Source organism: Struthio camelus, chromosome W, assembly GCF_040807025.1.
Source record: "Struthio camelus isolate bStrCam1 chromosome W, bStrCam1.hap1, whole genome shotgun sequence".
NCBI classification, from domain to species: Eukaryota; Metazoa; Chordata; class Aves; order Struthioniformes; family Struthionidae; genus Struthio; species Struthio camelus.
In genome coordinates, this window is record NC_090981.1 from 59,789,087 (window position 1) to 59,808,982 (window position 19,896).

Sequence of the window (19,896 nt, forward strand, 5' to 3'; positions counted from 1 at the left end):
AAAGGTGTGTCCACGGTAGGAGAAGAAAGAGGGTAGGGGTCCCTTAAGGCCCGTGGGCATGCGGGAGTGCCTGTGAGCGCATGGGATGCGCCCGCGGGTGTTGCAGGAGGCGTTTTGGCGTTTTTGGGTAGCCGCTGTGCCTCGCTGTTGCAAGGTGCTGTGCATCAGGGGAGGTTGCTGCTGAGTGGCAAAAGGGCGGGGTCGCCACTGTGTTGGAGAAGGGCAAGAGGGAGGACGCAGGGAAGTGGAGGCCGGTGAGACTGAGGCCAGTGGCTGGGCTGTTTCTGGAGGAGGTTTGTCTGGGCAGGTGTTTCTGAAGAGCTGAGTGCTGTGGAGGTGAGCGGGAGGAGGGAGCCTGCGTTTTCCACGGGCAGATGCTGCGTGAGTGGGGTGGTAGCTGGGCATGAGGAGGTGAGTGGTGGGCGGTGTTGAGCAGGGTAGAGCAGTGGACGTTGCACGCGGCGATTTTTGGAAAGGCCTTTGTCAGAGGCTGGCCTCTTTTGGCTAGCGGCAGCTCGGCTCGGTGCGCTCTGCCTAGGTTAGGGCGGAGAGGGGTGTGACGAGAAGGGGAACGCGGCTCTCCGGAGAGCTGCGGTCAGGGGTGCAGCGTGCTGTTGGCAGGCAGTAACTGGTGGGGGGGCCGGGTGGGGGGGTGGGTGGGTGTTGGCGCCAGAGCTGTTTGATGCGTGCGTTGCCGCCGTGGTTGATGGGAAGGCTGCGCTCCGAGGACAGTTGTGGCTGCCGGAGAGGTGTCGGAGTGGAGCGGTCATTGGGCCGGAGGGCAGGGCTGCTCCTGATGGGGGGGGGTTGGGAGGGGGGACGGACCTGGAGAGGCGGGAGAAGTAACCCGTGTGGCGGGAAGCTGCTGAAGTTGCAGAAGGGCCAGCGCAAGGTCTTGCGCGTGGGATGGCCTGAGCGGCTGCCCCCGTACAGAAGATGTCCGAGACTCGTCTGGACACGGCGGTGAGCTCCCCGATGTCCTGAAGAGCCGCCTGGAGGCGGAAGTTGGGCTCGGTGAGGCCTGGAGGTGGCTTCCAACTGGAACGATCGCTCTATGATTCTTTGAGGCCCACGACACCCAAGTTTTTACAAAAGGTCTTTATTTGCCTTGAATAAATAGGGGAATAAATAGAGCAATACAATTGTCATAATAAATAGAATAAGTTAAATAAATAGGTGTATTTTGGGGGGTTGGGGAGTGGCGGGGGCAGCGTGAGGGCGTCGGCAAGTTGCTGGCAGCAGCTGGTTGCCTCGGAGAGAGAGGGGAGTCGGCAGTGCAGCAGGCGAGATGCGTTGGTGGGCACGAAGTAGTGGGGTGGCTCGCGTTGTCCCTGGGTCTGTGCGTGGGGTCTCTGCGTTCCCCGTTGGTGGGTGCCTTTGGGGAGCAGCCGTGGGTGTGGGGCGCGCAGGGGCACGTTGGTGCGTGGGGTGCCGAAGCGTGGCCGTTGCCACGGTCGTGGTGCTGCTGGGCTCTGCGTGGTGCTGGAGGAGGTGGCGGAGGTGGCTTGGTGCGGGTGTTGTGGGGGGAGGGGGGGCAGGCGAGGCGGGTGTTGTGGGAGTGAGGGTCCCTGGGTGAGGGTGCGGGTATTGGGTGAGGGGGGCGTGGATGCGCGGTTGCGGTGAGGAGGCGTTGTGGCTAATCTGCCAGGGTGCGGGTGAGGTTGTGGATGCGCTGGAAGGAGGCGCGAGCTTCGAGGCCGACTTTGTCCCAGGCGCAGGGGCTGTGGTGGTTTGTGCGGAGGAAGTCCTGGATGCGCCGGAAGTACCCGTTGATGGTGAGCCAGACGTTGCGGGGCCCTTGGCTTTTGACATCCGCGTCGGCGCGAGGGAGGCATTGCTGGAGGAGTTGGATTTGGTCGTGGAGCTGGTTGAGGAGCTGTTGGTGGGCTTGGCTGTCCCAGTGCGCGGGGGTGTTTTCGTTGCTGAGAGTGGTGAAGAGGTGCTGGAGGACGCGGAGGATGGCGGCGGTGGCTTGTTGTGGGGACTGGATTGCCAGGAGGGTGTCGGGGAAGGGGAAAGGTGGGTCGTGTTGGGCGCAGGGCTGAGGCGGGCTGGGAGCCATGGCGTGGAGGAGCTGGAGGCTGTCCCAGTTGAAGGTGCTCTGTTGGGTGCGAAGGTTGGCGCATCTGAGGGCCGCGCTGAGAGCGGGCAGGAGGAGCAGGAGGACCGGGGTGCTGTGCCGCAGGCAGGGGTGTCGGGTTGCGGGCACAGCCATGGTGGTGTGTCCGGTTGTCCGGTGGTGGTGCCGCCGTGCGGGAGGATCGTGAGCGTGGGTCGTGTTGGCGAGTGCTGTGCTTGCGGCTGTGCTGTGCGTCCGGCTTTATGTGGTGCCGCATCTTTCCCTTTGGCGTTTTCTAGTTGCGAAGAATTTCCTGCTCTCGTTTTCCGTTTTGGTTTGTGGCTGTGGTGGCTTTTGCGGTGTTTGTGGGAGTGCGCTTGTGGGTCTGTCGTGGTGGTGCTGTTGATGTTTTGGGGGCAGCCCGTTTGGGGGAGGCTGTGTGTTGTCTTGTTGTGTTTCCGTGGGGGATATGAAAGTGCCTGTGGCCGCGGCCTTTGGGGCAGCTGTGCTGAGGGTGTGTTTGAGGGTTTTCCTTTTGCCTTGCCGTTGTGGTCCCGTGCCCGCTTTGCGCGTTTGAATTTCTCCATCTCCCAAACTCTTGTTTTCTTGATGCCGTGTCGTCGCCTGGTGCAGAGGACAGGTTGTGTTAGTGGAGGTGGCTCGTGGCCTAGTGCAGTTGAGCTTTTCGTATCTCCAGTGCTAGACATTCCTACAGCCTTTTCAATCCCTCTTCCCATCCCATATCACCCTTTGTATAAAAATAATAATTTTTTTTGTATCTTTTTTGAATTCCCAGTGTTCTGAATTGTATTTTTAACTCTCATCCTTTTCGTTTTCATTTCAGTGTTTTCTTTGTTCTTGCCTGAGGTGCTTGAAGAGAGCAGTATGGTCCCACTTGCCAGGGCTTCTAGGATATTTTTGGTTACAAGGGATCTCACAAGATCTCTGATGTGACCTGGCAGTTGAGTGTGCTTCAGAGGGGTCTTGCTATGTACCTGAATGTATTTGGTGCCGTATATTTCCTTCCTTCCTTTCCAGCTGCATGTAATATCCCGTTTTACATATATATTTTAGCAGTTTCCTTGTTGTGATGGAAGTGCATCCCTGTTGTGGCCCTGGCACTGAGCAGGGAGCACGGTGGCCTTCCACCATGCTGTGTTTGACATGCAGGTGGGGAGTCAGAGCAGGCTTAAATTTGGGTTTGTCCTGCCCTTGCTTCATTGGGGAGGGAAAAACACCTCAGGCAGAGGTTTTTGGGGTGGTGGCACTGGTGTTCAGGGGGTGATGGGGCAGCTGGTGCATTGGCAGCACTCTTAGCATAGAATGCTATAGCTTGCTGATCTGTGCTTGCTGGGTTGGGTAGGCCCTCATCACATGCTAGGGTGACTGCATTTGGGGGATCTTGCTTGTTACTAGCTGAGGATGTGTTTGGATGAAGAAAGACTGCGTTAACGTGATCTATGCTGCGAGGCAGGTCCCCAGTTGGCCCCGTAACCGCTGGTGTGTGAGCTCCAGCCTGACCAGGAGAGGTCCGGACAGGCCATGGGGAATGTAGATATCCAGGAACTATTTGGTGCCCACCTACTCCTTTGTTTGGTGTTTTGGGGCTTATTTGGGGCAACTGGTAGCATCAAGGTGCCACTGCTTGTCTAAACCACTGCAGGCCTTGATGGGTCCCCTCCTTGCTTCTTGGAGGTGAGCCTTGTCCATGCTGTGGTGTTGCTGAAAGACTTGGCTGGCCACAAGAGGTTTGGTTATGATGAAGTGGTTCTTCTGGTGTGTGCAGTGTAATTGGAGGTGGGTCTGGTGCATTGTGTCTGGGAGAGGGTTGGGAACGGAGCGGGAGTGTAGTGGGAGATGAAGAGAGCTTGGGACAGGCTGTGTTGAGGTTGCAAGCTGTGGATGCCCTGTGGTGGTTCTTGGGAAGGGGTAGCAGTTGTGAAGGAGAGGAGGCTATGGCAGTAAAGCCTTGAGCTGTGTGACCTGCGTTGAGTGGCGTGCACAATATGTGAGCAGAGCGGGCTTGAGGCATGAGAGCCATTTGCCTCAGCAGTCCCCAGATTGATTTGTGTTGTGATCCCTGTTGTGGGACAGGTGTCCTGTTGACTGCGTGGGTGTGGGCCCCCTTGAGCGGCTAGCTTCCGTGGGAGAGACCTGTGGGCTTAGTGGGACATGGTGAATGGTAGGGGTGAGGGTGAAGTTCCCAGCCATCTCCTTGGCTTTTAATAATGGGCTGGTGACTGTTTTGGGGGGGGGTTGCAGTATCAGGGTCTTGTCCTTGATCAAACAGCCATGCCCCTTGGTGTAATTTTCCTACCTGCTTCTTGAAGGCTGGTTTTTGCCTGCCCTCCCTGCTTGGTGCCTAGGTCTTGCTGTGAGGTTGTGCTCAATGGGTTTTCAGGTCCTCCACTCGTTCCAGCCCAGAGGGCTGTTGGTCAAGGAGAGAGGCTTGCATAGAGCAGGCTGCAGGAGGGATGATCGTTCCTGCCTGCATTCATGGGTCTTGCCTTTCCCCATGTAATTTATTCACGATGACCACCTTTTATTTTTAGAAAAGGTCTTTATTTCCGTAGAAAGAATAAATAAATAAATAAATAAATAAAGTTCTGTAATAAATAGTCATCGGAATCTGAGACTCTTCAGCAGTTGCCGTTGGGACCTTCCTCTTTATCAGAGGAGATCACAGTCCAGAAGGAGTGTAGAATGCCATGGGTAATAAATACTGCCCCTTTTTCCCATAGATTTCCTGTTATCCCTTGATCTGAAAAACGTCTGTTTATTCCTGTAGCTTCCTTTGCGTAGAAGTTGGGGCCATGGGGAGCGCAGGGTGTGGTATGGGTGCGTGAGTTGTGCCGCAGCCTGGCTCCCGCATGGTTGCGGTGCTGTTGGGCTCAGCACTGTCATGCCCGTTTCCCAGGTTGCATGGAGCCATGGCTGGAAGAGGGCTCAGTGGTGCTGATAAAGCCCTGCCTTTGCTGTAGATGCCTCCTGTGGCTTGGTGGCTTCTGGCTTTCATTCAGGATAGACTTTGGACGAGGATGGGTTTGGAGGGAGGGAGCTGACCGGCTTTCCATTCTCCGTGTAAGCTTGTCGATGCATTGGAAGCAGGCACGAGCTTCGAGGCCGACTTTGTCCCAGGCGCAGGGGCTGTGGTGGTTTGTGCGGAGGAAGTCCTGGATGCGCCGGAAGTACCTGTTGATGGTGAGCCAGGCGTTGCGGGGCCCTTGGCTTTTGACATCCGCGTCGGCGCGAGGGAGGCATTGCTGGAGGAGTTGGATTTGGTCGTGGAGCTGGTTGAGGAGCTGTTGGTGGGCTTGGCTGTCCCAGTGCGCGGGGGTGTTTTCGTTGCTGAGAGTGGTGAAGAGGTGCTGGAGGACGCGGAGGATGGCGGCGGTGGCTTGTTGTGGGGACTGGATTGCCAGGAGGGTGTCGGGGAAGGGGAAAGGTGGGTCGTGTTGGGCGCAGGGCTGAGGCGGGCTGGGAGCCATGGCGTGGAGGAGCTGGAGGCTGTCCCAGTTGAAGGTGCTCTGTTGGGTGCGAAGGTTGGCGCATCTGAGGGCCGCGCTGAGAGCGGGCAGGAGGAGCAGGAGGACCGGGGTGCTGTGCCGCAGGCAGGGGTGTCGGGTTGCGGGCACAGCCATGGTGGTGTGTCCGGTTGTCCGGTGGTGGTGCCGCCGTGCGGGAGGATCGTGAGCGTGGGTCGTGTTGGCGAGTGCTGTGCTTGCGGCTGTGCTGTGCGTCCGGCTTTATGTGGTGCCGCATCTTTCCCTTTGGCGTTTTCTAGTTGCGAAGAATTTCCTGCTCTCGTTTTCCGTTTTGGTTTGTGGCTGTGGTGGCTTTTGCGGTGTTTGTGGGAGTGCGCTTGTGGGTCTGTCGTGGTGGTGCTGTTGATGTTTTGGGGGCAGCCCGTTTGGGGGAGGCTGTGTGTTGTCTTGTTGTGTTTCCGTGGGGGATATGAAAGTGCCTGTGGCCGCGGCCTTTGGGGCAGCTGTGCTGAGGGTGTGTTTGAGGGTTTTCCTTTTGCCTTGCCGTTGTGGTCCCGTGCCCGCTTTGCGCGTTTGAATTTCTCCACCTCCCAAACTCGTGTTTTCCTGATGCCGCGTCCTGGTCTTGGTTGAGTTGCTTTTGCTTTGAGGATGCCTGTTGTTTTTGTTTTCCTGGGAGTGCGTCGGTGGTCTTGGTGCTCTGGAAGCGTTGTCGCGTGCTGTATTTTGGGAGAACGTTGGGAGGTGCGTGGTGCGGCCTGGTGCAGAGGACAGGTTGCGTTAGAGGAGGTGGCTCACGGCCTCGCGCGCTTGAGCTTTGAGCGTGTGCGTGGATGAAGATGCCACGGTCTCTGTGCTCCGTTTTGGTGTGCTTGAGTCCCACGACGGTTGCGGGTGGTGGTGGGGATGGGGAGGTGTGTGTGCGCGTGTGGTTTGTGCTGCTTGGGGAAGAATATGTGGCGTTGCCCCTTGTGCCTTTGCGTGTGGTGGTGCGTGTGTGTTGCCGAGTGAGCGGGGTCCGTGCAGAGGTGGAGAGGTGTGACGTGGTTGGGCTCACGGAGAGGTGGTAGGGCGGGCTGGCGGATTGGCGAGGGGTAGCGGAGGGCGGGAGGCTGCGAAGGCAGGATGGCGTGGTCCGGGGTGGAGGCGGGGTAGCGCTGTGTGTGAAGGAGAGTCTTGAATGGGTGGAGGTGTGGGCAGGTGGGGCAGGAGGGAGGAGTTTGTGGGGTGAGGCTGAGAGGAGAGAAGAGAGGCGGTGGAGGAGCGGGTGCGTGCTGCAGGCGGGCTGCTGAAGGAGAGGGAGGGGCGGATGCTGTTGCGCGTGGGGAGGAGGAGAGAGCCGGCGAATGAGAGGCGCTGGTCGTCCCGGTCGGCTTGGAGGAGCCGAGTAGGTGCCGGAAGGGCGATAGGGGTGCGCGCCAGGCGTCGTGGGGGTTGCTGGCACGTGTTGAGGAGAGTCTGGTCCTGGCGGTGACTGTTGAAGCGCCATGGGGAGCTAGTGTGTGGTAGCCTTCGGCCTGACTAGCGGCTGAAAGGGGTGTTGGCTGATGCAGAGGGGTGGGGAAGCGCCCTGGCAGGGCGCGGGGCCGCGGAGAGCTGTCTAATGTTCCAGGAGTGTGTGCCGGGAGCCCCCGGATGGTCTCTTGCAACGTGCGGCAGCTGGAGGAGGCGTGGCAGGCGGGCAGGCAGCATGGGTGAACGTGGGGCTGGTGCCCAAGGAAGAGGGGAGAGCGGCGAAGGTGGTGGGAGGGAGAGGAGGAGAGAGGAGAGGCTGCTTGGGAGGGGGAATGGAGAGCCAGGGTGGGTGTGAAGGGCTGGAGTCGGGCAAGGCAGAGGTGAGGTGGGGCTGGAAGGAGAAAGGTTTCTGTAAGTCCCCGGGAGGCTAAGGAGAGTGTGGGCGAGTGTCTGCCTGGGTCCGGGGGGGTAGCGAGGAGGGATTGGGAAGAGGCTGAGGTACCGGGTGCCTGTTGTGTGCCAGTTGTTGTTGGTAAGGCTTGTCCTCGGGGCCTCGCAGGTGCGTGAGGCCGTTTGGAGAGCGTGTGGGAGCAAAGGTGTGTCCACGGTAGGAGAAGAAAGAGGGTAGGGGTCCCTTAAGGCCCGTGGGCATGCGGGAGTGCCTGTGAGCGCATGGGATGCGCCCGCGGGTGTTGCAGGAGGCGTTTTGGCGTTTTTGGGTAGCCGCTGTGCCTCGCTGTTGCAAGGTGCTGTGCATCAGGGGAGGTTGCTGCTGAGTGGCAAAAGGGCGGGGTCGCCACTGTGTTGGAGAAGGGCAAGAGGGAGGACGCAGGGAAGTGGAGGCCGGTGAGACTGAGGCCAGTGGCTGGGCTGTTTCTGGAGGAGGTTTGTCTGGGCAGGTGTTTCTGAAGAGCTGAGTGCCGTGGAGGTGAGCGGGAGGAGGGAGCCTGCGTTTTCCACGGGCAGATGCTGCGTGAGTGGGGTGGTAGCTGGGCATGAGGAGGTGAGTGGTGGGCGGTGTTGAGCAGGGTAGAGCAGTGGACGTTGCACGCGGCGATTTTTGGAAAGGCCTTTGTCAGAGGCTGGCCTCTTTTGGCTAGCGGCAGCTCGGCTCGGTGCGCTCTGCCTAGGTTAGGGCGGAGAGGGGTGTGACGAGAAGGGGAACGCGGCTCTCCGGAGAGCTGCGGTCAGGGGTGCAGCATGCTGTTGGCAGGCAGTAACTGGTGGGGGGGCCGGGTGGGGGGGTGGGTGGGTGTTGGCGCCAGAGCTGTTTGATGCGTGCATTGCCGCCGTGGTTGATGGGAAGGCTGCGCTCCGAGGACAGTTGTGGCTGCCGGAGAGGTGTCGGAGTGGAGCGGTCATTGGGCCGGAGGGCAGGGCTGCTCCTGATGGGGGGGGTTGGGGGGGGGGGCGGACCTGGAGAGGCGGGAGAAGTAACCCGTGTGGCGGGAAGCTGCTGAAGTTGCAGAAGGGCCAGCGCAAGGTCTTGCGCGTGGGATGGCCTGAGCGGCTGCCCCCGTACAGAAGATGTCCGAGACTCGTCTGGACACGGCGGTGAGCTCCCCGATGTCCTGAAGAGCCGCCTGGAGGCGGGAGTTGGGCTCGGTGAGGCCTGGAGGTGGCTTCCAACTGGAACGATCGCGCTATGATTCTTTGAGGCCCACGACACCCAAGTTTTTACAAAAGGTCTTTATTTGCCTTGAATAAATAGGGGAATAAATAGAGCAATACAATTGTCATAATAAATAGAATAAGTTAAATAAATAGGTGTATTTTGGGGGGTTGGGGGGTGGCGGGGGCAGCGTGAGGGCGTCGGCAAGTTGCTGGCAGCAGCTGGTTGCCTCGGAGAGAGAGGGGAGTCGGCAGTGCAGCAGGCGAGATGCGTTGGTGGGCACGAAGTAGTGGGGTGGCTCGCGTTGTCCCTGGGTCTGTGCGTGGGGTCTCTGCGTTCCCCGTTGGTGGGTGCCTTTGGGGAGCAGCCGTGGGTGTGGGGCGCGCAGGGGCACGTTGGTGCGTGGGGTGCCGAAGCGTGGCCGTTGCCACGGTCGTGGTGCTGCTGGGCTCTGCGTGGTGCTGGAGGAGGTGGCGGAGGTGGCTTGGTGCGGGTGTTGTGGGGGGAGGGGGGGCAGGCGAGGCGGGTGTTGTGGGAGTGAGGGTCCCTGGGTGAGGGTGCGGGTATTGGGTGAGGGGGGCGTGGATGCGCGGTTGCGGTGAGGAGGCGTTGTGGCTAATCTGCCAGGGTGCGGGTGAGGTGGTGGATGCGCTGGAAGGAGGCGCGAGCTTCGAGGCCGACTTTGTCCCAGGCGCAGGGGCTGTGGTGGTTTGTGCGGAGGAAGTCCTGGATGCGCCGGAAGTACCCGTTGATGGTGAGCCAGGCGTTGCGGGGCCCTTGGCTTTTGACATCCGCGTCGGCGCGAGGGAGGCATTGCTGGAGGAGTTGGATTTGGTCGTGGAGCTGGTTGAGGAGCTGTTGGTGGGCTTGGCTGTCCCAGTGCGCGGGGGTGTTTTCGTTGCTGAGAGTGGTGAAGAGGTGCTGGAGGACGCGGAGGATGGCGGCGGTGGCTTGTTGTGGGGACTGGATTGCCAGGAGGGTGTCGGGGAAGGGGAAAGGTGGGTCGTGTTGGGCGCAGGGCTGAGGCGGGCTGGGAGCCATGGCGTGGAGGAGCTGGAGGCTGTCCCAGTTGAAGGTGCTCTGTTGGGTGCGAAGGTTGGCGCATCTGAGGGCCGCGCTGAGAGCGGGCAGGAGGAGCAGGAGGACCGGGGTGCTGTGCCGCAGGCAGGGGTGTCGGGTTGCGGGCGCAGCCATGGTGGTGTGTCCGGTTGTCCGGTGGTGGTGCCGCCGTGCGGGAGGATCGTGAGCGTGGGTCGTGTTGGCGAGTGCTGTGCTTGCGGCTGTGCTGTGCATCCGGCTTTATGTGGTGCCGCATCTTTCCCTTTGGCGTTTTCTAGTTGCGAAGAATTTCCTGCTCTCGTTTTCCGTTTTGGTTTGTGGCTGTGGTGGCTTTTGCGGTGTTTGTGGGAGTGCGCTTGTGGGTCTGTCGTGGTGGTGCTGTTGATGTTTTGGGGGCAGCCCGTTTGGGGGAGGCTGTGTGTTGTCTTGTTGTGTTTCCGTGGGGGATATGAAAGTGCCTGTGGCCGCGGCCTTTGGGGCAGCTGTGCTGAGGGTGTGTTTGAGGGTTTTCCTTTTGCCTTGCCGTTGTGGTCCCGTGCCCGCTTTGCGCGTTTGAATTTCTCCACCTCCCAAACTCGTGTTTTCCTGATGCCGCGTCCTGGTCTTGGTTGAGTTGCTTTTGCTTTGAGGATGCCTGTTGTTTTTGTTTTCCTGGGAGTGCGTCGGTGGTCTTGGTGCTCTGGAAGCGTTGTCGCGTGCTGTATTTTGGGAGAACGTTGGGAGGTGCGTGGTGCGGCCTGGTGCAGAGGACAGGTTGCGTTAGAGGAGGTGGCTCACGGCCTCGCGCGCTTGAGCTTTGAGCGTGTGCGTGGATGAAGATGCCACGGTCTCTGTGCTCCGTTTTGGTGTGCTTGAGTCCCACGACGGTTGCGGGTGGTGGTGGGGATGGGGAGGTGTGTGTGCGCGTGTGGTTTGTGCTGCTTGGGGAAGAATATGTGGCGTTGCCCCTTGTGCCTTTGCGTGTGGTGGTGCGTGTGTGTTGCCGAGTGAGCGGGGTCCGTGCAGAGGTGGAGAGGTGTGACGTGGTTGGGCTCACGGAGAGGTGGTAGGGCGGGCTGGCGGATTGGCGAGGGGTAGCGGAGGGCGGGAGGCTGCGAAGGCAGGATGGCGTGGTCCGGGGTGGAGGCGGGGTAGCGCTGTGTGTGAAGGAGAGTCTTGAATGGGTGGAGGTGTGGGCAGGTGGGGCAGGAGGGAGGAGTTTGTGGGGTGAGGCTGAGAGGAGAGAAGAGAGGCGGTGGAGGAGCGGGTGCGTGCTGCAGGCGGGCTGCTGAAGGAGAGGGAGGGGCGGATGCTGTTGCGCGTGGGGAGGAGGAGAGAGCCGGCGAGTGAGAGGCGCTGGTCGTCCCGGTCGGCTTGGAGGAGCCGAGTAGGTGCCGGAAGGGCGATAGGGGTGCGCGCCAGGCGTCGTGGGGGTTGCTGGCACGTGTTGAGGAGAGTCTGGTCCTGGCGGTGACTGTTGAAGCGCCATGGGGAGCTAGTGTGTGGGAGCCTTCGGCCTGACTAGCGGCTGAAAGGGGTGTTGGCTGATGCAGAGGGGTGGGGAAGCGCCCTGGCAGGGCGCGGGGCCGCGGAGAGCTGTCTAATGTTCCAGGAGTGTGTGCCGGGAGCCCCCGGATGGTCTCTTGCAACGTGCGGCAGCTGGAGGAGGCGTGGCAGGCGGGCAGGCAGCATGGGTGAACGTGGGGCTGGTGCCCAAGGAAGAGGGGAGAGCGGCGAAGGTGGTGGGAGGGAGAGGAGGAGAGAGGAGAGGCTGCTTGGGAGGGGGAATGGAGAGTCAGGGTGGGTGTGAAGGGCTGGAGTCGGGCAAGGCAGAGGTGAGGTGGGGCTGGAAGGAGAAAGGTTTCTGTAAGTCCCCGGGAGGCTAAGGAGAGTGTGGGCGAGTGTCTGCCTGGGTCCGGGGGGGTAGCGAGGAGGGATTGGGAAGAGGCTGAGGTACCGGGTGCCTGTTGTGTGCCAGTTGTTGTTGGTAAGGCTTGTCCTCGGGGCCTCGCAGGTGCGTGAGGCCGTTTGGAGAGCGTGTGGGAGCAAAGGTGTGTCCACGGTAGGAGAAGAAAGAGGGTAGGGGTCCCTTAAGGCCCGTGGGCATGCGGGAGTGCCTGTGAGCGCATGGGATGCGCCCGCGGGTGTTGCAGGAGGCGTTTTGGCGTTTTTGGGTAGCCGCTGTGCCTCGCTGTTGCAAGGTGCTGTGCATCAGGGGAGGTTGCTGCTGAGTGGCAAAAGGGCGGGGTCGCCACTGTGTTGGAGAAGGGCAAGAGGGAGGACGCAGGGAAGTGGAGGCCGGTGAGACTGAGGCCAGTGGCTGGGCTGTTTCTGGAGGAGGTTTGTCTGGGCAGGTGTTTCTGAAGAGCTGAGTGCTGTGGAGGTGAGCGGGAGGAGGGAGCCTGCGTTTTCCACGGGCAGATGCTGCGTGAGTGGGGTGGTAGCTGGGCATGAGGAGGTGAGTGGTGGGCGGTGTTGAGCAGGGTAGAGCAGTGGACGTTGCACGCGGCGATTTTTGGAAAGGCCTTTGTCAGAGGCTGGCCTCTTTTGGCTAGCGGCAGCTCGGCTCGGTGCGCTCTGCCTAGGTTAGGGCGGAGAGGGGTGTGACGAGAAGGGGAACGCGGCTCTCCGGAGAGCTGCGGTCAGGGGTGCAGCGTGCTGTTGGCAGGCAGTAACTGGTGGGGGGGCCGGGTGGGGGGGTGGGTGGGTGTTGGCGCCAGAGCTGTTTGATGCGTGCGTTGCCGCCGTGGTTGATGGGAAGGCTGCGCTCCGAGGACAGTTGTGGCTGCCGGAGAGGTGTCGGAGTGGAGCGGTCATTGGGCCGGAGGGCAGGGCTGCTCCTGATGGGGGGGGGTTGGGAGGGGGGACGGACCTGGAGAGGCGGGAGAAGTAACCCGTGTGGCGGGAAGCTGCTGAAGTTGCAGAAGGGCCAGCGCAAGGTCTTGCGCGTGGGATGGCCTGAGCGGCTGCCCCCGTACAGAAGATGTCCGAGACTCGTCTGGACACGGCGGTGAGCTCCCCGATGTCCTGAAGAGCCGCCTGGAGGCGGGAGTTGGGCTCGGTGAGGCCTGGAGGTGGCTTCCAACTGGAACGATCGCTCTATGATTCTTTGAGGCCCACGACACCCAAGTTTTTACAAAAGGTCTTTATTTGCCTTGAATAAATAGGGGAATAAATAGAGCAATACAATTGTCATAATAAATAGAATAAGTTAAATAAATAGGTGTATTTTGGGGGGTTGGGGAGTGGCGGGGGCAGCGTGAGGGCGTCGGCAAGTTGCTGGCAGCAGCTGGTTGCCTCGGAGAGAGAGGGGAGTCGGCAGTGCAGCAGGCGAGATGCGTTGGTGGGCACGAAGTAGTGGGGTGGCTCGCGTTGTCCCTGGGTCTGTGCGTGGGGTCTCTGCGTTCCCCGTTGGTGGGTGCCTTTGGGGAGCAGCCGTGGGTGTGGGGCGCGCAGGGGCACGTTGGTGCGTGGGGTGCCGAAGCGTGGCCGTTGCCACGGTCGTGGTGCTGCTGGGCTCTGCGTGGTGCTGGAGGAGGTGGCGGAGGTGGCTTGGTGCGGGTGTTGTGGGGGGAGGGGGGGCAGGCGAGGCGGGTGTTGTGGGAGTGAGGGTCCCTGGGTGAGGGTGCGGGTATTGGGTGAGGGGGGCGTGGATGCGCGGTTGCGGTGAGGAGGCGTTGTGGCTAATCTGCCAGGGTGCGGGTGAGGTTGTGGATGCGCTGGAAGGAGGCGCGAGCTTCGAGGCCGACTTTGTCCCAGGCGCAGGGGCTGTGGTGGTTTGTGCGGAGGAAGTCCTGGATGCGCCGGAAGTACCCGTTGATGGTGAGCCAGACGTTGCGGGGCCCTTGGCTTTTGACATCCGCGTCGGCGCGAGGGAGGCATTGCTGGAGGAGTTGGATTTGGTCGTGGAGCTGGTTGAGGAGCTGTTGGTGGGCTTGGCTGTCCCAGTGCGCGGGGGTGTTTTCGTTGCTGAGAGTGGTGAAGAGGTGCTGGAGGACGCGGAGGATGGCGGCGGTGGCTTGTTGTGGGGACTGGATTGCCAGGAGGGTGTCGGGGAAGGGGAAAGGTGGGTCGTGTTGGGCGCAGGGCTGAGGCGGGCTGGGAGCCATGGCGTGGAGGAGCTGGAGGCTGTCCCAGTTGAAGGTGCTCTGTTGGGTGCGAAGGTTGGCGCATCTGAGGGCCGCGCTGAGAGCGGGCAGGAGGAGCAGGAGGACCGGGGTGCTGTGCCGCAGGCAGGGGTGTCGGGTTGCGGGCGCAGCCATGGTGGTGTGTCCGGTTGTCCGGTGGTGGTGCCGCCGTGCGGGAGGATCGTGAGCGTGGGTCGTGTTGGCGAGTGCTGTGCTTGCGGCTGTGCTGTGCGTCCGGCTTTATGTGGTGCCGCATCTTTCCCTTTGGCGTTTTCTAGTTGCGAAGAATTTCCTGCTCTCGTTTTCCGTTTTGGTTTGTGGCTGTGGTGGCTTTTGCGGTGTTTGTGGGAGTGCGCTTGTGGGTCTGTCGTGGTGGTGCTGTTGATGTTTTGGGGGCAGCCCGTTTGGGGGAGGCTGTGTGTTGTCTTGTTGTGTTTCCGTGGGGGATATGAAAGTGCCTGTGGCCGCGGCCTTTGGGGCAGCTGTGCTGAGGGTGTGTTTGAGGGTTTTCCTTTTGCCTTGCCGTTGTGGTCCCGTGCCCGCTTTGCGCGTTTGAATTTCTCCATCTCCCAAACTCTTGTTTTCTTGATGCCGTGTCGTCGCCTGGTGCAGAGGACAGGTTGTGTTAGTGGAGGTGGCTCGTGGCCTAGTGCAGTTGAGCTTTTCGTATCTCCAGTGCTAGACATTCCTACAGCCTTTTCAATCCCTCTTCCCATCCCATATCACCCTTTGTATAAAAATAATAATTTTTTTTGTATCTTTTTTGAATTCCCAGTGTTCTGAATTGTATTTTTAACTCTCATCCTTTTCGTTTTCATTTCAGTGTTTTCTTTGTTCTTGCCTGAGGTGCTTGAAGAGAGCAGTATGGTCCCACTTGCCAGGGCTTCTAGGATATTTTTGGTTACAAGGGATCTCACAAGATCTCTGATGTGACCTGGCAGTTGAGTGTGCTTCAGAGGGGTCTTGCTATGTACCTGAATGTATTTGGTGCCGTATATTTCCTTCCTTCCTTTCCAGCTGCATGTAATATCCCGTTTTACATATATATTTTAGCAGTTTCCTTGTTGTGATGGAAGTGCATCCCTGTTGTGGCCCTGGCACTGAGCAGGGAGCACGGTGGCCTTCCACCATGCTGTGTTTGACATGCAGGTGGGGAGTCAGAGCAGGCTTAAATTTGGGTTTGTCCTGCCCTTGCTTCATTGGGGAGGGAAAAACACCTCAGGCAGAGGTTTTTGGGGTGGTGGCACTGGTGTTCAGGGGGTGATGGGGCAGCTGGTGCATTGGCAGCACTCTTAGCATAGAATGCTATAGCTTGCTGATCTGTGCTTGCTGGGTTGGGTAGGCCCTCATCACATGCTAGGGTGACTGCATTTGGGGGATCTTGCTTGTTACTAGCTGAGGATGTGTTTGGATGAAGAAAGACTGCGTTAACGTGATCTATGCTGCGAGGCAGGTCCCCAGTTGGCCCCGTAACCGCTGGTGTGTGAGCTCCAGCCTGACCAGGAGAGGTCCGGACAGGCCATGGGGAATGTAGATATCCAGGAACTATTTGGTGCCCACCTACTCCTTTGTTTGGTGTTTTGGGGCTTATTTGGGGCAACTGGTAGCATCAAGGTGCCACTGCTTGTCTAAACCACTGCAGGCCTTGATGGGTCCCCTCCTTGCTTCTTGGAGGTGAGCCTTGTCCATGCTGTGGTGTTGCTGAAAGACTTGGCTGGCCACAAGAGGTTTGGTTATGATGAAGTGGTTCTTCTGGTGTGTGCAGTGTAATTGGAGGTGGGTCTGGTGCATTGTGTCTGGGAGAGGGTTGGGAACGGAGCGGGAGTGTAGTGGGAGATGAAGAGAGCTTGGGACAGGCTGTGTTGAGGTTGCAAGCTGTGGATGCCCTGTGGTGGTTCTTGGGAAGGGGTAGCAGTTGTGAAGGAGAGGAGGCTATGGCAGTAAAGCCTTGAGCTGTGTGACCTGCGTTGAGTGGCGTGCACAATATGTGAGCAGAGCGGGCTTGAGGCATGAGAGCCATTTGCCTCAGCAGTCCCCAGATTGATTTGTGTTGTGATCCCTGTTGTGGGACAGGTGTCCTGTTGACTGCGTGGGTGTGGGCCCCCTTGAGCGGCTAGCTTCCGTGGGAGAGACCTGTGGGCTTAGTGGGACATGGTGAATGGTAGGGGTGAGGGTGAAGTTCCCAGCCATCTCCTTGGCTTTTAATAATGGGCTGGTGACTGTTTTGGGGGGGGGTTGCAGTATCAGGGTCTTGTCCTTGATCAAACAGCCATGCCCCTTGGTGTAATTTTCCTACCTGCTTCTTGAAGGCTGGTTTTTGCCTGCCCTCCCTGCTTGGTGCCTAGGTCTTGCTGTGAGGTTGTGCTCAATGGGTTTTCAGGTCCTCCACTCGTTCCAGCCCAGAGGGCTGTTGGTCAAGGAGAGAGGCTTGCATAGAGCAGGCTGCAGGAGGGATGATCGTTCCTGCCTGCATTCATGGGTCTTGCCTTTCCCCATGTAATTTATTCACGATGACCACCTTTTATTTTTAGAAAAGGTCTTTATTTCCGTAGAAAGAATAAATAAATAAATAAATAAATAAAGTTCTGTAATAAATAGTCATCGGAATCTGAGACTCTTCAGCAGTTGCCGTTGGGACCTTCCTCTTTATCAGAGGAGATCACAGTCCAGAAGGAGTGTAGAATGCCATGGGTAATAAATACTGCCCCTTTTTCCCATAGATTTCCTGTTATCCCTTGATCTGAAAAACGTCTGTTTATTCCTGTAGCTTCCTTTGCGTAGAAGTTGGGGCCATGGGGAGCGCAGGGTGTGGTATGGGTGCGTGAGTTGTGCCGCAGCCTGGCTCCCGCATGGTTGCGGTGCTGTTGGGCTCAGCACTGTCATGCCCGTTTCCCAGGTTGCATGGAGCCATGGCTGGAAGAGGGCTCAGTGGTGCTGATAAAGCCCTGCCTTTGCTGTAGATGCCTCCTGTGGCTTGGTGGCTTCTGGCTTTCATTCAGGATAGACTTTGGACGAGGATGGGTTTGGAGGGAGGGAGCTGACCGGCTTTCCATTCTCCGTGTAAGCTTGTCGATGCATTGGAAGCAGGCACGAGCTTCGAGGCCGACTTTGTCCCAGGCGCAGGGGCTGTGGTGGTTTGTGCGGAGGAAGTCCTGGATGCGCCGGAAGTACCTGTTGATGGTGAGCCAGGCGTTGCGGGGCCCTTGGCTTTTGACATCCGCGCCGGCGCGAGGGAGGCATTGCTGGAGGAGTTGGATTTGGTCGTGGAGCTGGTTGAGGAGCTGTTGGTGGGCTTGGCTGTCCCAGTGCGCGGGGGTGTTTTCGTTGCTGAGAGTGGTGAAGAGGTGCTGGAGGACGCGGAGGATGGCGGCGGTGGCTTGTTGTGGGGACTGGATTGCCAGGAGGGTGTCGGGGAAGGGGAAAGGTGGGTCGTGTTGGGCGCAGGGCTGAGGCGGGCTGGGAGCCATGGCGTGGAGGAGCTGGAGGCTGTCCCAGTTGAAGGTGCTCTGTTGGGTGCGAAGGTTGGCGCATCTGAGGGCCGCGCTGAGAGCGGGCAGGAGGAGCAGGAGGACCGGGGTGCTGTGCCGCAGGCAGGGGTGTCGGGTTGCGGGCGCAGCCATGGTGGTGTGTCCGGTTGTCCGGTGGTGGTGCCGCCGTGCGGGAGGATCGTGAGCGTGGGTCGTGTTGGCGAGTGCTGTGCTTGCGGCTGTGCTGTGCGTCCGGCTTTATGTGGTGCCGCATCTTTCCCTTTGGCGTTTTCTAGTTGCGAAGAATTTCCTGCTCTCGTTTTCCGTTTTGGTTTGTGGCTGTGGTGGCTTTTGCGGTGTTTGTGGGAGTGCGCTTGTGGGTCTGTCGTGGTGGTGCTGTTGATGTTTTGGGGGCAGCCCGTTTGGGGGAGGCTGTGTGTTGTCTTGTTGTGTTTCCGTGGGGGATATGAAAGTGCCTGTGGCCGCGGCCTTTGGGGCAGCTGTGCTGAGGGTGTGTTTGAGGGTTTTCCTTTTGCCTTGCCGTTGTGGTCCCGTGCCCGCTTTGCGCGTTTGAATTTCTCCACCTCCCAAACTCGTGTTTTCCTGATGCCGCGTCCTGGTCTTGGTTGAGTTGCTTTTGCTTTGAGGATGCCTGTTGTTTTTGTTTTCCTGGGAGTGCGTCGGTGGTCTTGGTGCTCTGGAAGCGTTGTCGCGTGCTGTATTTTGGGAGAACGTTGGGAGGTGCGTGGTGCGGCCTGGTGCAGAGGACAGGTTGCGTTAGAGGAGGTGGCTCACGGCCTCGCGCGCTTGAGCTTTGAGCGTGTGCGTGGATGAAGATGCCACGGTCTCTGTGCTCCGTTTTGGTGTGCTTGAGTCCCACGACGGTTGCGGGTGGTGGTGGGGATGGGGAGGTGTGTGTGCGCGTGTGGTTTGTGCTGCTTGGGGAAGAATATGTGGCGTTGCCCCTTGTGCCTTTGCGTGTGGTGGTGCGTGTGTGTTGCCGAGTGAGCGGGGTCCGTGCAGAGGTGGAGAGGTGTGACGTGGTTGGGCTCACGGAGAGGTGGTAGGGCGGGCTGGCGGATTGGCGAGGGGTAGCGGAGGGCGGGAGGCTGCGAAGGCAGGATGGCGTGGTCCGAGGTGGAGGCGGGGTAGCGCTGTGTGTGAAGGAGAGTCTTGAATGGGTGGAGGTGTGGGCAGGTGGGGCAGGAGGGAGGAGTTTGTGGGGTGAGGCTGAGAGGAGAGAAGAGAGGCGGTGGAGGAGCGGGTGCGTGCTGCAGGCGGGCTGCTGAAGGAGAGGGAGGGGCGGATGCTGTTGCGCGTGGGGAGGAGGAGAGAGCCGGCGAATGAGAGGCGCTGGTCGTCCCGGTCGGCTTGGAGGAGCCGAGTAGGTGCCGGAAGGGCGATAGGGGTGCGCGCCAGGCGTCGTGGGGGTTGCTGGCACGTGTTGAGGAGAGTCTGGTCCTGGCGGTGACTGTTGAAGCGCCATGGGGAGCTAGTGTGTGGGAGCCTTCGGCCTGACTAGCGGCTGAAAGGGGTGTTGGCTGATGCAGAGGGGTGGGGAAGCGCCCTGGCAGGGCGCGGGGCCGCGGAGAGCTGTCTAATGTTCCAGGAGTGTGTGCCGGGAGCCCCCGGATGGTCTCTTGCAACGTGCGGCAGCTGGAGGAGGCGTGGCAGGCGGGCAGGCAGCATGGGTGAACGTGGGGCTGGTGCCCAAGGAAGAGGGGAGAGCGGCGAAGGTGGTGGGAGGGAGAGGAGGAGAGAGGAGAGGCTGCTTGGGAGGGGGAATGGAGAGCCAGGGTGGGTGTGAAGGGCTGGAGTCGGGCAAGGCAGAGGTGAGGTGGGGCTGGAAGGAGAAAGGTTTCTGTAAGTCCCCGGGAGGCTAAGGAGAGTGTGGGCGAGTGTCTGCCTGGGTCCGGGGGGGTAGCGAGGAGGGATTGGGAAGAGGCTGAGGTACCGGGTGCCTGTTGTGTGCCAGTTGTTGTTGGTAAGGCTTGTCCTCGGGGCCTCGCAGGTGCGTGAGGCCGTTTGGAGAGCGTGTGGGAGCAAAGGTGTGTCCACGGTAGGAGAAGAAAGAGGGTAGGGGTCCCTTAAGGCCCGTGGGCATGCGGGAGTGCCTGTGAGCGCATGGGATGCGCCCGCGGGTGTTGCAGGAGGCGTTTTGGCGTTTTTGGGTAGCCGCTGTGCCTCGCTGTTGCAAGGTGCTGTGCATCAGGGGAGGTTGCTGCTGAGTGGCAAAAGGGCGGGGTCGCCACTGTGTTGGAGAAGGGCAAGAGGGAGGACGCAGGGAAGTGGAGGCCGGTGAGACTGAGGCCAGTGGCTGGGCTGTTTCTGGAGGAGGTTTGTCTGGGCAGGTGTTTCTGAAGAGCTGAGTGCCGTGGAGGTGAGCGGGAGGAGGGAGCCTGCGTTTTCCACGGGCAGATGCTGCGTGAGTGGGGTGGTAGCTGGGCATGAGGAGGTGAGTGGTGGGCGGTGTTGAGCAGGGTAGAGCAGTGGACGTTGCACGCGGCGATTTTTGGAAAGGCCTTTGTCAGAGGCTGGCCTCTTTTGGCTAGCGGCAGCTCGGCTCGGTGCGCTCTGCCTAGGTTAGGGCGGAGAGGGGTGTGACGAGAAGGGGAACGCGGCTCTCCGGAGAGCTGCGGTCAGGGGTGCAGCA

The 19,896-nt window shown here is 59.9% G+C and overlaps 6 protein-coding genes across 36 annotated transcripts in view; 1 reads left to right on the forward strand and 5 right to left on the reverse strand.

Annotated features, from left to right (window-relative positions):
• Positions 1-19,896, forward strand: part of LOC104151998 (ubiquitin-associated protein 2) — a 243,845-nt gene that overhangs the window by 202,386 nt on the left and 21,563 nt on the right. The gene's annotated exons all lie outside the window — the stretch shown is intronic.
• On the reverse strand, positions 1,563-4,958 carry LOC138064284 (interferon-like). The gene has a single exon (XM_068926066.1). The coding sequence runs from the start codon at positions 2,213-2,215 to the stop codon at positions 1,637-1,639; it is 579 nt and encodes a 192-aa protein (XP_068782167.1). The 5' UTR covers positions 2,216-4,958; the 3' UTR covers positions 1,563-1,636.
• On the reverse strand, positions 4,960-6,030 carry LOC138064283 (interferon-like). Its single transcript, XM_068926065.1, has one exon. It carries the CDS (start codon positions 5,698-5,700, stop codon positions 4,960-4,962), a length of 741 nt encoding a protein of 246 aa, XP_068782166.1. The 5' UTR covers positions 5,701-6,030.
• Positions 9,155-10,182, reverse strand: LOC138064323 (interferon-like). The gene has a single exon (XM_068926342.1). The coding sequence runs from the start codon at positions 9,902-9,904 to the stop codon at positions 9,227-9,229; it is 678 nt and encodes a 225-aa protein (XP_068782443.1). The 5' UTR covers positions 9,905-10,182; the 3' UTR covers positions 9,155-9,226.
• Positions 13,259-13,962, reverse strand: LOC138064282 (interferon-like). The gene has a single exon (XM_068926064.1). It carries the CDS (start codon positions 13,909-13,911, stop codon positions 13,333-13,335), a length of 579 nt encoding a protein of 192 aa, XP_068782165.1. The 5' UTR covers positions 13,912-13,962; the 3' UTR covers positions 13,259-13,332.
• Positions 16,115-17,726, reverse strand: LOC138064281 (interferon-like). The gene has a single exon (XM_068926063.1). The coding sequence runs from the start codon at positions 17,394-17,396 to the stop codon at positions 16,656-16,658; it is 741 nt and encodes a 246-aa protein (XP_068782164.1). The 5' UTR covers positions 17,397-17,726; the 3' UTR covers positions 16,115-16,655.

Bases quoted from the DNA above. Each gene is read 5' to 3' on its own strand.
- LOC138064283 (XM_068926065.1), bottom strand. From the start codon at position 5,700: ATGGCTGTGCCCGCAACCCGACACCCCTGCCTGCGGCACAGCACCCCG.
- LOC138064323 (XM_068926342.1), bottom strand. From the start codon at position 9,904: ATGCACAGCACAGCCGCAAGCACAGCACTCGCCAACACGACCCACGCT.
- LOC138064281 (XM_068926063.1), bottom strand. From the start codon at position 17,396: ATGGCTGCGCCCGCAACCCGACACCCCTGCCTGCGGCACAGCACCCCG.
- LOC138064284 (XM_068926066.1), bottom strand. From the start codon at position 2,215: ATGGCTGTGCCCGCAACCCGACACCCCTGCCTGCGGCACAGCACCCCG.
- LOC138064282 (XM_068926064.1), bottom strand. From the start codon at position 13,911: ATGGCTGCGCCCGCAACCCGACACCCCTGCCTGCGGCACAGCACCCCG.